The following is a 17,431-nucleotide window of genomic DNA, read 5'->3' on the forward strand; positions in this document are numbered from 1 at the left end:
TTAACACGAATTTGTTAATGCTACTTCTTTGAACTATTTAGAGGATAGCCTTTTGCCCATCTTCCATTATCCGTTAACACAAATTTGTTAATGCTACTTCTTTGAACTATTTAGAGGATAGCCTTTTGTCCATCTTCCATTATCCGTTAGCACAAATTTGTTAATGCTACTTCTTTGAACTATTTAGAGGATAGCCTTTTGTCCATCTTCCATTATCCGTTAGCACAAATTTGTTAATGCTACTTCTTTGAACTATTTAGAGGATAGCCTTTTGTCCATCTTCCATTATCCATTAGCACAAATTTGTTAATGCTACTTCTTTGAACTATTTAGAGGATAGCCTTTTGTCCATCTTCCATTATCCATTAGTACAAATTTGTTAATGCTACTTCTTTGAACTATTTAGAGGATAGCCTTTTGTCCATCTTCCATTATCCATTAGCACAAATTTGTTAATGCTACTTCTTTGAACTATTTAGAGGATAGCCTTTTGTCCATCTTCCATTATCCATTAGCACAAATTTGTTAATGCTACTTCTTTGAACTATTTAGAGGATAGCCTTTTGTCCATCTTCCATTATCCATTAACACAAATTTGTTAATGCTACTTCTTTGAACTATTTAGAGGATAGCCTTTTGTCCATCTTCCATTATCCATTAGCACAAATTTGTTAATGCTACTTCTTTGAACTATTTAGAGGATAGCCTTTTGTCCATCTTCCATTATCCATTAACACAAATTTGTTAATGCTACTTCTTTTAAACTACTTAGAGGATAGCCTTTTGTCCATCTTCCATTATCCATTAACACAAATTTGTTAATGCTACTTCTTTGAACTATTTAGAGGATAGCCTTTTGTCCATCTTCCATTATCCATTAGCACAAATTTGTTAATGCTACTTCTTTGAACTATTTAGAGGATAGCCTTTTGTCCATCTTCCATTATCCATTAACACAAATTTGTTAATGCTACTTCTTTTAAACTACTTAGAGGATAGCCTTTTGTCCATCTTCCATTATCCATTAACACAAATTTGTTAATGCTACTTCTTTGAACTATTTAGAGGATAGCCTTTTGTCCATCTTCCATTATCCATTAACACAAATTTGTTAATGCTACTTCTTTGAACTATTTAGAGGATAGCCTTTTGTCCATCTTCCATTATCCATTAACACAAATTTGTTAATGCTACTTCTTTTAAACTACTTAGAGGATAGCCTTTTGTCCATCTTCCATTATCCATTAACACAAATTTGTTAATGCTACTTCTTTGAACTATTTAGAGGATAGCCTTTTGTCCATCTTCCATTATCCATTAACACAAATTTGTTAATGCTACTTCTTTGAACTATTTAGAGGATAGCCTTTTGTCCATCTTCCATTATCCGTTAGCACAAATTTGTTAATGCTACTTCTTTGAACTATTTAGAGGATAGCCTTTTGTCCATCTTCCATTATCCATTAACACAAATTTGTTAATGCTACTTCTTTTAAACTACTTAGAGGATAGCCTTTTGTCCATCTTCCATTATCCATTAACACAAATTTGTTAATGCTACTTCTTTGAACTATTTAGAGGATAGCCTTTTGTCCATCTTCCATTATCCATTAACACAAATTTGTTAATGTTACTTCTTTTAAACTACTTAGAGGATAGCCTTTTGTCCATCTTCCATTATCCATTAACACAAATTTGTTAATGCTACTTCTTTGAACTATTTAGAGGATAGCCTTTTGTCCATCGTCCATTATCCATTAGCACAAATTTGTTAATGCTACTTCTTTGAACTATTTAGAGGATAGCCTTTTGTCCATCTTCCATTATCCATTAGCACAAATTTGTTAATGCTACTTCTTTGAACTATTTAGAGGATAGCCTTTTGTCCATCTTCCATTATCCATTAACACAAATTTGTTAATGCTACTTCTTTTAAACTACTTAGAGGATAGCCTTTTGTCCATCTTCCATTATCCATTAACACAAATTTGTTAATGCTACTTCTTTTAAACTACTTAGAGGATTGTTTTGAAACTTCACATCAACTTTTATTCCAAGGTCTAGTTGGTCCTAAATGAAAATGGAGCTGCTCTGACATCCAGTATAGCCACCACAATAGCCATCTTGAAAATCTTGTCATTCTTCTTTCAGAATGGATGGTCATATCAACATGCAATTTTCTGAGAGACTGCGTATGATATCTAGTTTGTCCTAAATGAAGATGGTGCTGATCGGTTGTCCAATATTATTACTACTGCTTCAGAACATAAAGCACAATATAAAGTTCAAACCTGTCTCATTTTGTTTTTCACTTTTTCTCAGACAGAGGATGGGAGTGGGGCCTACTTTGAGTCATTTGAAGAGACACCATTGCACATAGCTATATGGACCTATTTGGGCTATGGCTTGCTGGTGGTGTTTGGTCATATCAGGGATTTTCTCCGAGACATTGGCATAGAAAAGATTAAATCGTGTACAGAACCCAGGTTGCCAGTAAGTATATGAATGATGAGATTTGACTTTGTTGTTTTCAAGTAAATTTGTGGATGTACTGCTGTGCATGTAAGTTCCCTTGCCAGATGATTATTAATACTGTATAGCCCCACATGCTAGAAGTAAGTAAGTAATAATAATAATAAATAATAGTAATTAGTAGTAGTTGTTGCAGATTTTCATTTCATTTATAAAGAATGCTTTTATTTTATTTAGACCAATCTTGAATAAATTCACTTCTGACTATCAGTAGTAGTTTGGACTCGATGCTTTCCTTTCTTTTATCTTCTTCCCATTTTTTGCAGTTCTTTTATTTTAAGAACATTGTATTGTGCTGGCATACCATTAAACCCAATACACACAGACATGCATACATATTTCACCTTTTCCCTTTTGCTTAATTCTAAGTAAACCCCTGTGTAGACTTTATTACAAACGGGTCTCTTCTCACTAGAACATTTTTAATTTTTGTTTCGTTTACATGTACCCTTTCAAATAGAATTTGATCTTTTCCACAAAAAAAATTAAAATAATTTAAATATATTTTGATGGATATGCCCATTTCATTTATCTTGGGAAAGCTGATCTCTCTTTCACACACCCTGCCCCCAGTCCCACCCGGTGCACTGCCAATAACGTAATATATTCCTTGTTGTAGTTGTAGGTTAACTGTGCTATAAATCCCATTTTTTTCACTGGTAACACCTTTTTCAACAAAGGTATTGATTGTTTTGAAGAAATGTTATTTGATCATTTCTTATCCAGGTTCTGGAACACTTGTTATCATTAATGAGCAGTAAAGGTCAAGGCTGTGCTTAGGTAGACAGGAGATTCTCGTCAACACTTAAGCAAGTTTGTAAACACTGCAGAAGTATATTAGCACTAGATAAATAGATTCTATTTTATATGAAACCTTCAAATAACTTAACAGCCTGAATTTTACACACACACACTCAACAGGGTAGATGAATATGAAACAGGCTTCAGATTATTTCTTTATTATTTTCCTGTCATGATAACCTATATTCTTATGCCTCTGTGGTGTTTTGCTACAATTTTTAACTCTTTGTTGGAGAAGCCATACTTCAGACTGACCTCACTTTGCAAGACTGATATAAATTATCATCATGTCACTCTATCATAATGACAGCATTGCATGAGTAAGATTACACCAATAAAATGTATGTATCAGTATGCCATCTGTTGAATTTATTATTAACACTGCCAATCATTGGAGCACACTCTGATGTCATACACATTGGAATACAGGTGTACTGCCACCATTGATGTAAGGTGTATAATGGTAATGAAGATCTAAATAAAAATCTACAGAAATTCCACCAGAACGTGATTGATTCATCCATTCACCCACCAGTGTTGAGCAAGTATTTGTCAACAACCAAATCAGTACTAGTTTGAGTCCAAGGTTGACTGGATATTAGTCCAGATAAACTCACCTAAATTACAGTCAGTGCATAGGTACTGATCCTTCAAACAGCAGAGTTGTTAACATAATTGAAATAAGTTTGATCAGGTAAATTTATTTGAGAACATATTCAACACAACAATCAATTTAATAATAGTATGAAATAAAATAAAACTGAATTGATCCTATTTGACCTACTCACTTGGACAGCTTTAATTTGAGTTTATATACTTGTAAGCTTTCAAATAGAATTTGATCTTTTCCACAAATATAATTGACAAAATGAAAAATATGACACCTTAATGGAAATGCCCATTTCATTTTTCTTGGAAAAGTCTATCTCCCAATCCCCCCACCAATCCTAGCTGGAGCACTGCCAATATATTGATACATTATTGCTGGTAGTTTTAAGTTTATCAGACCTATAAATACTATGTTTCAGGGTATTGATAGTTTGAAGAAATCATATCTTATCTTTTCTTGTCCAGTTTCTGGAACACTGTTCACATTCATGATCAGCAAAGGTCAAGGCCATGCTTAGGTAGACAGGAGTTTACACTTAAGCAAGATTTTAAACAATTCAGTAGTATACCAGTACTGGATAATTAGGTTTTATTTTATATGAATTTTTAATATAGCTGAATAGGCTGACTTTTACACATGCAAGAGAGTAGATGAGCATGTAACAGCTTTCCAAATTATAATTTATTTCTTTATTATTTTTCTCCCTTGATAACCTAGGTGTTTGTGCTCTCATTGTCTTTTGCTATAATTTTTAACTTTGTTGGAGAAGCCATACTGGTTCCATAACTGATCTGACTTTGTGAGACTGATATCAATCATCATAATGACAGCATTGCACAAGGACGTCTACACCAGCAAAACTTGCTGTCTCAGTGTTTCGTCTGTTGAATTATAAACACTAGCCAATCCTTGGATCAATACTCTGATGTCATCCACACTGGAATACAGGTGGGTGTACTACCACCATTGCAACAAGATGTACAACTGTAATGAAGATATAAATAATAATCTGGAGACATTCCATAAAATCCTGATTGTTTAATCCACCAGTGTTGAGTATTTATAAACAACCTAATTAGTACTTGATGAAGGATTAGGTCGTCAGGATATTACTCTAGATGATCCCACTTCAGTTACAGACAGTACAGAGAGTTCATTCATTTTTCTTCCAGGTGATACTAATGCTTCAAATGAAAGAACGGTTGATGTGATCGAAATATGTTTGATCAAGTACATGTAACTTCACTTGAGAACATATTCAACAAACACAACAATCAATGGGACAAAAGAACCATATAAATTTGAATGAATTCATCTGATTGATCCTAATCCACCCTTATGTTCATTGTCATTATTGACAAGTGGAAGTAGGAAACACATCCACATGTCAACCCACTGGATAATCTAAGAACCACACAAAGATTCGGGTTACATTGGCTGATTTGAAAACAGCTAAAACATGTACGTCACTGTGGCAGTTTTGTGCTATTGTGTTCAAACTCTAACATTATTTGGTGTCACTAACATAAATTCTTTACTATTCAGTGAATATTTTAGGAGTTGTTGAGCCGCTTCTTCTTAACCCACCTACCCCCCCAACTGAATATTTTGGTTTTAGCTCTGCTGTTTTAGGCCAAAAGAGCTTATGAGATGGCCTGTTTTCTGACATCCAGTGTCCATTGCCACAAGTTTATCACAAACCCTCCTAAATTACCTGGAGTATTGTCATGAAACTTTACACACACATTCATTACACACACATTCATTTCAAGGTCTAGTTGGTCCTAAATGAAAACCATGCTGATCAGACATCCAGTATGCCCACCACATAAACCATCTTGAAACTTTGGTACATACTTCTGAATGGACGGTCATATCAACATGGGGTTTCTCAAAAGACTTCTTATGATGCACAGTTGGTCCTCGATGAAAATGATTCTGCTTGGATACCAAATAAAACTATTATGGTAGCCATCTTGAAAATGATATCACCTATAAACTATATATGCAATAGACAGCCTTAAAAACAGCATTTTCATCTTGCTGCTGATAGAATCACATGTATATTAAACTCAAGTAAGCACTAATTATAGGTAATAAAGACAATATGTTCCCATTCATTAATAAAGACACAATGTTCCCTATTCATAGGCTGCATACTTTGCTTTGTATAAAAAGTTTACAGCTTTTGACTGACGTGGTTAGTAGAGAATCTTCAGAAAGGTACATGGGGATAATTACTAGTCTTTCAACAGCTTGACAACAAAAATGTATGCATTTCGTCAAAGATTTATCAGACAAGAGTTGTCTTGCATCTTTTAAAGCAAAAGCAGTTTTCATTTTATTTTGTACCAGATACACATTTCCTTCAAAAAGAAGAGTATTATATACATAGTCAGTGGGTATATGAATGCTTTTTTATAGCAATTTTTCAAGTCTATCTTGAGTAGTAGCAGGTCTTTTTAACAATAATTTTGAATTTAAAGTAAAGCAAATACAAAAGAGACAGGAGGAAACTAATAAGAACATAACATTATGGTCTAAATACTCTCCTGATTTTTATCAATAGTTGAAAACTGACTTAAATGACATTGTGTTAACTTGATAATCATGGGAAGAGATTTTAATATAGTTATAAATAAAAAACATGATACCTATAATTATGTCAGACTGAACAACCCAAGGTCAAGAGAGGAACTGATAGAGATCACAAATGAATTTGGACTCATTGAAATCTGGAGAGAAATTCATGGAGAAAAGAAAAGACACACTTGGATGGGTAGAAACAAAGGAGCAAGGCTAGTTTTACTCCTGATTTTGGAGAACTTGCTTCCATTTATTGAAGCGGCAGATATTGTACAAGGGTATTGAACGGATCATTCTCTTTTAACATCAGTGTGTATAAAATATGGAACTTAAGAAGGGAAAATCATTTTGGAAGTTCAGTCACTCACTACTTAAAGACAAGACACATAATGAAAATATAAAAGAAATAAGTAAACATCAAATTACAATATTTGTGTGATATTTATGTCCAAAATGATGTCGGTGATATTCCAAATGATGAAACATAATCTAGGATAAATGACCAATTATGTTTTGAAGTTTAGAGTAAAAATAATATCTTATTCCTAATTTAAGAAAAAAATCAGAGATAGATTAAAGAGAATGATATTAAGTGATTAATAATTTATCAGTGGTAATGAAATAATAAATGCTAACTTTTGTTATGTGAAAAACAAAATGAATTACAAAAATTATGTCAGGAAGAGTTTAAAGATCATAGTATTAGGTCTAGAGCTAGATGGATTGAAGGGGGTGAGAAAATGATGAAATATTTTTACAGCTTAGAAAATCGAAACTATCTGAGCAAATGTATGAACAGTATCATAAAAGTGACAACACTATCCCTTACCAACCAAAAATAAATACTTGAAGAGACACAATCCTAGTATGATCAAAATCTGTATGCCTCAGGTGATTTTGAAAACAGAGATCTCAATTCTCAACTTAATACTTGATGACTGATATTGCGAAATTAAATACAAAACAGCCAAGAATTAGAGGGAAAGATATCTTTGTCCAAAGCTTTAGCTGCCCTGCAAACAAATATATATATATATATATATATATATATATATATATATATATATATATATATATATATATATATATATATTGGGCACTATCTTCTACAAATTTAAGTCACATGATAAATATTAATTTTGATAGTAAATTAATTGTTACCAAAATACTACTGACTCTGTGGTCAAAGAGAATTCTTACCCCCATGGAAATATTTTTGAGATAAAATCACTTGCTTTATCAAAATTACATCACATTAACAAGTTTCCAAATCGTCAATAATAGTTCATTAAAAAATTAGTTTTAATCTACAGGTACTTGCTGAAAGGGACATTTGACAAGATAAAAAGAAAAGTAATAAATAAAATTTACGAAGAAGGGTGACTTGCAGTGACTAACTTAACAAATTTCATTTTTTTCTCTCTCAAAATATCTGGGTCAGAAGAATAGTTACCAGTAATACAAAATGGAGTATTAAACTACTGTTTCACTGTTTTAAATTTTTGAAGGAATTTAACAAATTTGTTATCATTTATAAAGAAAGGAATGCAGAAGATGTTGATAATATATTTTGGAAGGATGTTTTTATTTCTTATAACATACACTCTAAAAGTTTTATTCCAAAGACTTTTTCAGATTTTCTTACTTTGGCCCTAATAGTTAATAAAAATATTAAGGTCAGGGTCTATGTTATTTACCAAAAATGGGTTAGAAAAAGGTATTCTATTTATAAATGGTATTTGGTTTCAGAATAAATTACTGCATAGGGTTCTTGTAACAATCACATTTCTAGAAACATTTGATATGGCAACTAATAACAAATGTTCTTTTTGTATGGATTCACCTGAAACAATAATTCTTCATTTTTGGGAATCTTCATCTGTAAAACAGTGTTGGATTGATTGAAGCCAGTGGATTAAAAACAACACTACAAGTAATTTTCTGTATAGCTTTTCACTTGCAGGAATAATTGTCAGTATGTTAGAAGCAGGCATTGTAATTAATTTTATATTGCTGATATCTAAAAGATACATATATATTATGTGCTTTGAAAGAAAACCTTCATCCCTACCTTTGTTTAAATTTTAAAACAAAAATTAATTTGTGAGATGGAATTGGCCAGAAGAAATAATAAACTGGAATGTTTTGTATCTGACTGGCATGCATTTATTAATTTTGGTAGTATAACAAAGGTCGTTTCTGTCTGTTGGATGAAATGGTTTCAATGTATTTTATATAAATCAGTTGATGTATATACAATCTTAAATTATATCTTGGTTATATTTTGATACAAGTCATCTTAAATTTTTGTACATACCTTAAACTAGTTTAACAAGATTTACACCAATGCCTATTATATACTTATACTCTTACAGTACTTCTGTTTCTTAATCTCTTCTTCTCAACACTTCTATCTCTTTTCTTACATTTTATAGGAAGTGGAATAAAAAAGATTCTTAATGCTGTTTCAGAAAGAAAAAAGTTTTCTCAGGCAAATAGATTTTTTTTTTGTCAGCAAGCTGGATGGGCACTTCACTTAGAGTACAGGATTGGATCAGTTTGAAATGAGAGGGATCTTGGGTATCTGACTGTCAAATATTTTGAGTACTGGATTCCATTTGGATGTCTAGGATTGTTGCCAAAGCAGTCATCTTAAAAATTATGTTCAAACACTTTGCAGTTAAAAAGAATGAAATGCTCTTAATTTTGAATTCCTGGAAATTCTTTTTCAGGCAGTAGAGCGCCAGTCCCTTCGAGAGACTCTTGTTTGTTTTTTTTATATCTCTAATGACGCTCAAGTTCCATTGGCATTAAATGATAATATCATTCAAAGGAAGTACACAAAGCTTTTGTGACATCTTTTCTTACTATCAACCAGTTGTGCATATGTCACATGGCCAAAAAGTTAGTCTGCACTGGGTACTGGGGAGTATATAAACCTCATACTGACAAGACACAGTGATCTGTTGAACTAATCCATTAGCCAGAAATTTTCCTTCTGATGAATTACAATGATAACAAAATTAGTCAGGGACACTGAGTATCCACCCAAGCATATGGGATGGAATGCCTCCATTTCCTTTCAGGCAACTTTATCTTCAATTTTATGAGCCTTCAGTAAATATTATTCTGTTTTTGCTTTCTCCCTGAACTGATCTCCTACAGTATTGCTACTGGGTATAGTCCTTAAGTCAACAACACTTTAGGAGAGCTGTTCTCAAGGAAGAAGGCAATGATAGAAAAGTAATTCACAGGATGTAATGTGATGTAGCAATAGTGCCTAGTGGGACAGGTGTAATAACCCTATCCGGGTCTAGGATTTTGGACTTGAGGGAAATGCATACTGAAATAAAATAAATACCATTAGTCAGCTAATCAGAACTTAAGAATTTATCATATGATGTATTATTGTTGTTTAATGCACTATGAGGAAGTCCAAAGAAACTTTGATAATAATTTTTTTTAATAAAAACCCCCAACTTGCAATGAGTTATCACAAGCTTGACATTACATATGCTTTTCTATTGCTGTTGATCTCATTTAGTTTTCAATAAGCAAAGTTTTATTTGTCTCTGCAGGGTTTTGTTCCCCTTTACCAGAGCTGGGAAAGTTTTTACACTAGGAATCTGTACAGACGAATCAGAGACTGCTGGAATCGGCCAATATGCAGTGTGGCTGGAGCTGAGATGGAGATCCTGGAGAGAACAACAAATGATCATGGCTGGAACTTTATGTATGTGAATGTTTCAGAATTATTCTTGATTATTTGCTCACCAAATCGTCATACTGCTACCTGTATTAAGAGTTGGCAGGTAATATTTGCTTGAGAAGAATTTCTTAAAGTTCTTTATGCTGTGAAACACTTTATTTTTGTGGATTTCATATTTCATGGTTTGGATACAAAGTACATATTCTTGGATATCTAATTTTGTGGATCTGTTGTTAAATAATGATTTTTTTATAAATGCATGTCAGGGATTATGCCAACATTCTCTGTGTTGCAATTATTCAGTTGATTAATTTTTTCATTGCTAACATCTGGCATAAATGCAGAAATCTTAATGCTTTCTTAATTTTAATGCCTCCTTCATTTTCCACACATCTAAGCCAATACATTTAATACCACTAATGTAACCTGATAAGTAATTAGGTTCTCATGTGTTCTTAAGATAACTATCAAATCCTAAAGTTCTCAACAGTTACGGATTAGGCGCTTGAACAATATCAGTGACTGTAAACCTCTTTTGATCAAAACTATCCTGCCAAAATCACCACATGGGAACTCCTAGATGATTGGTAACCTTGACCTTGTGGTCCAAAGTTAAATCCATAAAGTTTTAATGGCGGTGTTATTAATGCACATGTTGTAATAATTGGTGATGAAGAAATTGTTGCAAAATACATTAAACATAAATTGGAAAGATACGGACAGTGAAGGTGTATATTCAGATCAGGTCTTGGTTGACCTGAAGACAACTACCTTTAAGCCAATTCGCGCTAAATGGCCTATCTGCCTACATGACAGAGTATCACTTTGAAGAGTCCTGATTGAAATGGGCTTTGAGAAAGCATGACTAATATGCTGATTATTTAGCAGTTAGGATATATATATATATATATATATATATATATATATATATATATATGTATGCAAAAATGCATATATAAATGTGAAATTAATGTATGCTTTGTCAAATAAAGAAGGATATTGACAGTGCTATTGCTATACATCAGTTAGAGTCATTACAACTTTACACAAGTTTTCATTTTGCATTTGAATTGTAATCAGTGTTCCTCATCATTCATGTACATATCCTAATGTATATTTCACATTCTCAGCAGTATTAATAACTGTGGTGTTAAAAGGAAGAATGAAATAGGTGATACATTTCCACTGCATGTGACTGGGGAAGGGGGTTGTATGTTGGCTTGATTGATATTTAAATTTGTGGTCTAGCTCACCCATGAAAACCTTGAAAATTAGAACCCATCAAATTTAAAGCCTTTCACAGTGTTCTGAGCTGACCTGTCGTTTAAAAAAACAGTGTTTTGTTCCACTTACCTAACATGTTATTGTGATGAAACAAAGATCAATGACAAATAAAAAATGGTACTCATAAGCTATATACATGTTATTTTATTTTAAGATCCTTTTTATAGCCCTTTCAGAAATTACTTTTTATTTGCCAAGACTTGTATACTATGGCTATCATAAATGTCATTGAGCTACCAGATATCACATGTTTCAATTAATTATCATTGATCTGTTTGACATCAAGTTTTGGTGTTTTATGGCAAGAACTCGGGTAGGTTATTTAGTGCTAACCAATGAGCCACTATGACTTTTGTTTCATTGGTTGCCTCTTAAGACTTGCAGCATGGCACATCAGGCTTATTTTACATCTTAGAACCTGCAAAACAAGGAATAGAAGCAGTAACTGTGTCTAAATAACAGCTTTGCTTACTTGGGTTTGATATTAGCTGTACCAGGTTCTTTATTAGGATATAAATTTTACGCTTGAAAACAAAATGGAATTCATTTTCTATAATATTGCAAAATTTGCAATTTCTCTAATTAATTAAGACAGTTTGCCCATCTTTCACCTTCAGTTTGTAATATATTTGATGACTCTCAGTTGTGCCAAAGCATGCAGACATTTTTGAGTAATGTATTGTAAATAAGGCTGAAATTGAAAAATACAAGAGTTGTACAAAATAATGCTTTACTGGAATCCTCCAGTCTCCTATTCCGGTTTTGAATAAACTGGTCATAATTCTTTGTTTTGAAGTGGTGTGGTTGACGAATACTTTGTTCTAGCCATACCTTGTTAAAAACATACAAGATGAAAGGTAACATATTAAAGTTACCCAAGTTACATTAGATCTACAGTCCATGAACATTGTTAGGAGATCAAAACAGTATTGCCTTGCACAACACCCATCAATGATTTTGCATAGATACCTGTCAGTTCCTTGGTCAACCAACCAGTCATATTTCAGCAAGGAATAACATTACTTGATGGCAGCTAAGCAAGTTCAGAATGAACCTATGTAAAATCTGCTTCCTTTGCAGTGGAGCCTTTTCCTAAAATCAGTTGATTTTATCATACACTGAAGTATCGATAAAAGAAATTGAGTCCTCAAATGCATCCTTTGCCACAACTGACAAGGTGTGTTTCTTCTAAATTTTCTTCTTTCTGGAATCTGTTTTATTTTTAGTTAATCATGATTGGATAAAATTTGTTGAGGAACCATATGATCATTAAGCATTATTCAGCTATTGATATCATGCATTCTGTTTTCTGGGTTAAACAGAGCTTAAAGATAAAGAGAATTGATATCATGATGCCTGTAAGATATATACCAATCAGCTCCAAAAATGAAACAACTTTCCAATTAAAATTTCTTTTCATAATTCAAGTTTTTTATATAAAAGTTAAAAAATTGTTGTCTGAAATCAGATCAACTCCCAATTTAGATCACTTTTTATCGGTTTGATTAGTGGTTTGAATCAAAGAGCTTTATAATAGATGCTATGAACTATGGAATGTACAGTGAAACTTGTCTATATATGACACTTGAGGGATCAAAATTTATGTCCTTTATAGAGTTGTGATCTTTTATGTTGACATTGAAGTAATAATGAAGAATAAGAAACTTAACAATGTAATGGTGTCCAGTTATCATTATTGATTATAGGTGCCCTAATGTTGTCTAAAACAGGTTTCACTGGTTATGTTCTTAATTACTGCACTAGTTTTCAGTGTTTATCTTCTTTTTCTATAGAAAAATGAAACTGTTGGGGTCCTGCTCAACAAGTCATAGTCCTATAGTTATCATGTTCATCTGTACATCTGTCTGGGTGTCCTTCTGTATCACTCTCAGTCTGTCTGTCAGTAATTTGGTTCCTCTAGATAACTGTAAATTTTTGGATTGTAACCATTTGGCATGTAGCCTTATTTTGATGAGACCTTGAGTTTGAATTTTTTTGTCATCATTTAGATGAGTTGTGGCCCCTGATTGGTTATCTCAGATTACTTTCATTTGCACAGCTTACCTTTCCCAAGTGTTGTTGAATTTCAGCCAAATTTGTCATGCAACTGTATATTGATGAGACCTTGAATGATGTAGATTTCAGCATTCCAAGACATCACTTCCAGGAGATTCGCCTCCTGATTTCCAATCCTCCTGAGTTCGGTGTCTGCAGCATAACTTTACCAAAGTTTGTTGGATGTAAACTAAAAAGGGTATGGCACTTGATGTGATAAAATAAGTGTTATTTCTGTGCAATAAAGTAATTCCAAAAAAAATAGTGAATGAAACTTCAAGCTGGTGCTTACATCATTTACAGTAAACAACAGAGAGATATCTTTACAGTAAACAACAGAGAGATATCATTAGTATCTATTTAATTCATCATAAGTAGAATTAAATGAAAAACTAACAAGCAAAATGCAATGAACATTCTCAGTTTTCATCTTTTCTGCAGTGAGTTTTGTCGTTATTAATTGATGTCATAATATCCAATTGTTCAGTAAGAGATCAATCATTTGCATTCAAATTATTGAGAAAGAACAATTGTACAATGTGCACAAGTGAAGCAGTGTAACCAGTCAAGCCAGTCAGCCAAATTGGCCCAGCTTTCTGTGCAGTCCCAGCCAGTCCAGCCAGCTATGCCTGACCATCATATTAGTGTACAAGTGGTCTGGAATGTCCCAAAACCACCTCTTTTAGCTTTCCATTGTGGAAAATTTTCGTCAATCCATGCTAATGAGATGGTTGCATCTTTGCTGTAGTGTATGACATATCCCTGAACATACCCACTGGAGGAAGAGGATCTGCAAGTCAACAACCATTCCAACTTAGAGACTCCTGATAATTCTGATCTTATCATGGAAACAACAGAATTTAGTTTCAAAGCAGACATAGAAGAGATTTTTCATGTCCTATCCTCTGTGGAATGTCCCTCACCATCACTTACAAATATGAATTACAAAGTCAAGGCTACATTTGATAAGGATGATGATGACATACATCTGTCCTTCAAAAGGTTACACTGATCTTCGAAGATTGTGGAAATATCCAGTCATTTAGTAGGAGAAAAACCCGTGATCCTGCTAATAACTCATGCCACCTTTTCGCTGTGTTGGTACAGGTTGCACAATAATAACACCTATGGATGTGCCTAGCCTTGACAGAGATTTCACTGCCATAAATATGATGTCCCCTCTGTATTAAAAATGGATAAACAAGTTTTCTGTGTCACATCAAACCTTGTATGTAATGTGGTGTTTATTTCCTTTCTGTTGGATTTGGCCTCTTATTGTGTACTGCTTGGCGGAGAAATCAGAAAATAATCATGCTTGAGATGCGGTCAGTTGCATCTCTCAAGTCATTAATGATGTGGCCCATCATGCTATAGCTAACACCCTAACAGCCTCCTCTAACCTAGTTCTAATATGAAGGTATACTCTATTACACCCAGCATTACTCAAGACACATCACCTTGTGCTCCCTCAATTTTGGATCCATACTCGTATTTGAGAATATATTGAGGAAATCAGAAAACAGGCTGCAAAGGAGTTACCTCAGTCAAAACTAAATCTGTTCTTGGCTTGCCCACACATGAGCATCCTCAGAGGCCAGATGATAAGTGTCAAAGATATGATAGAGGTTATACTCATATGTGACAGCCTTGCAGAGACAGAGTGTGCAGTTGTAGATCATCTACTCCTTCTTCCTGCAGACGGGCAGACAGGTAAAAGAGAGAGAAAACAGGTTTGTTCCTCCTCTCAGCCTCACAACACTAAAAAATTACTTATACCTAATTCTGTCCCCCCAGACATCCCTCAGGTGGGTGGCAGGCTCCTTGTTGAATGTCTCATGGACTAGTTTATTTCCTCATGTCAAGTGGATGATACAGTTGTTTTCCGGAGAGATTTTGCATCTTGTTCAGTCTGTCCTCTCCCCTCTCATTAGTCCCAATCAACCCAGTGAAGGCCTGACTTATTGTAGGTGTTAAAGGCTTTGCTAGTCAAGGGAGTTAGAGATTGTTTGAAAAACAGCATCCCAGGGCTTTCTGTTCATCATTGACTACATAGCATCATTGACTACATAGCATCATTGACTACATAACATCATTGACTACATAACATCATTGACTACATAGCATCACTGACTACATAACATCATTGACTACATAGCATCATTGACTACATAGCTTCACTGACTACATAGCATCATTGACTACATAGCATCACTGACTACATAACATCATTGACTACATAGCATCACTGACTACATAGCATCATTGACTACATAGCATCATTGACTACATAGCATCATTGACTACATAGCATCACTGACTACATAGCATCATTGACTACATAGCATCACTGACTACATAGCATCATTGACTACATAGCATCACTGACTGCATAGCATCAGGTGGCCCCGAGTAGCCGAGTGGTCTAAAGTGCTCTCCATTACGGATCACTGCCATCTCACCTCTGTCTGCATGGGTTCGAGTCTCGGATTCGGCTAATGTGGGTATGTGAGAAAGCTTGCCAGTAGCTTCTCGTGGGTCGGTGGTTCTTTCCGGGTTCTTCCTCCACCATTAATACTGGCCGCCATGTATAGCCTATCGTGTGCTGAAAAATGGCGTTAAACCCTACAACAACAACAACAAAACATAGCATCAGATAGACCTTCCTCACTAAAATTTATCATGGCGAGAGAGTTTCTTCATCTCCTTGGCCTCTTCATTGCAGCTATGGATCTCATAAGTCTTGGCTGCTTCTACATGTGCCCTTTTGCAGATGCACTCCTCTCTCAGTGGCAACTGATTTCTTCTCCATTAGATCAACAGGTGAAGATCTCAGCAGAAATCAAACACTACCTGATTCAATGGCAGAACAGAGACAAGCTGGCATCAGGAAATCTGTTAGAATCAACACAACATAGTCATAGTCTGCATAGACATAAGCTTGTCATGTTGGAGGCCCACTTGTTACTGGATTTCAAGATGGAAAGTTGCAAGTGGACAAAACTAGAGAGAACCCTTTATATCAGTCTCTTGGAAATGAAGTCAATCCTCAAAGCCTTCCATCTTTGGCATAGTATGGTGACTTTATTCCACATTGTTTCCAAAGGTAATTGACCACCACAACTATGTGTGTTGATATTTGGTTACCTTCATTGGTGTTCCCAACATCGAATTAAGCATTCAGGTATTACACATTCAGGGCAGGCTCATGGTTCTGGCTGATTCTTTGTCGAGGATGGGGAACAGCTAATGCACACAATGATCCCTCCATCTGTCTACAAAGTGTGCAGTCTTTGGGATCGAGTGATGGTAATCCTGTTTGTGACATGGTGGAACAACAAACTGCCCACCCTTGTCTCCCCATTCCTGAATCCGAATGTATGGGCTGTCGATGCCCTTCAATTGACTAAGAGGGAATTTGGGCTGTGCCTTCCCCTCAGCAGTTCTGGTTTGGAAGCTAATCCAGAAAATGAGAGAAATATATACTCAACACATGACTCTTGTCAGGCAGACATTGTGAAGAAAAACTTTGTCTTTAGTGGAGAGGATCTCATCAGTTAGATGACGCCCAAATTTAAAAGCATGAGGGGAAATGTGACATTTTCAGCCATGATTACAGATTTCATATACTGTATTTCAGAGTTGAATAGATAAAATTATTTTGCAAAAGATTAATAATTTTTGAAAGTATTTTGTCATGAAAAATGGTAACTTGCTTTTAATTTTAATATCTTTAAATTTGCATTAAGAGTGCTTGAGAATTACTGTCCTTACTGATAGAAACTGCCTTAGTAGTAGTATGGTGGAACATACCATGATATATACTGCCAGAACAAAATACCACAGTAAACTGATAT

At 34.3% G+C, this 17,431-nt stretch overlaps 1 protein-coding gene across 4 annotated transcripts in view; it reads left to right on the plus strand.

The window, feature by feature from the left end:
* LOC149805151 (serine palmitoyltransferase 2-like) overlaps positions 1–17,431 on the plus strand; it is a 58,674-nt gene that overhangs the window by 7,039 nt on the left and 34,204 nt on the right. For all 4 annotated transcript variants that reach the window (XM_089947889.1, XM_089947887.1, XM_089947890.1 and 1 more), the window contains 2 exons: positions 2,323–2,493; positions 10,108–10,262. In XM_089947889.1, the coding sequence (XP_089804015.1) occupies positions 2,323–2,493; positions 10,108–10,262 (326 nt within the window). The remainder of the gene's footprint in view (positions 1–2,322; positions 2,494–10,107; positions 10,263–17,431) is intronic.

The sequence above is a fragment of the Sinohyriopsis cumingii genome, chromosome 2 (genome assembly GCF_028554795.1).
Source record: "Sinohyriopsis cumingii isolate HCF-2022 chromosome 2, ASM2855479v2, whole genome shotgun sequence".
NCBI classification, from domain to species: Eukaryota; Metazoa; Mollusca; class Bivalvia; order Unionida; family Unionidae; genus Sinohyriopsis; species Sinohyriopsis cumingii.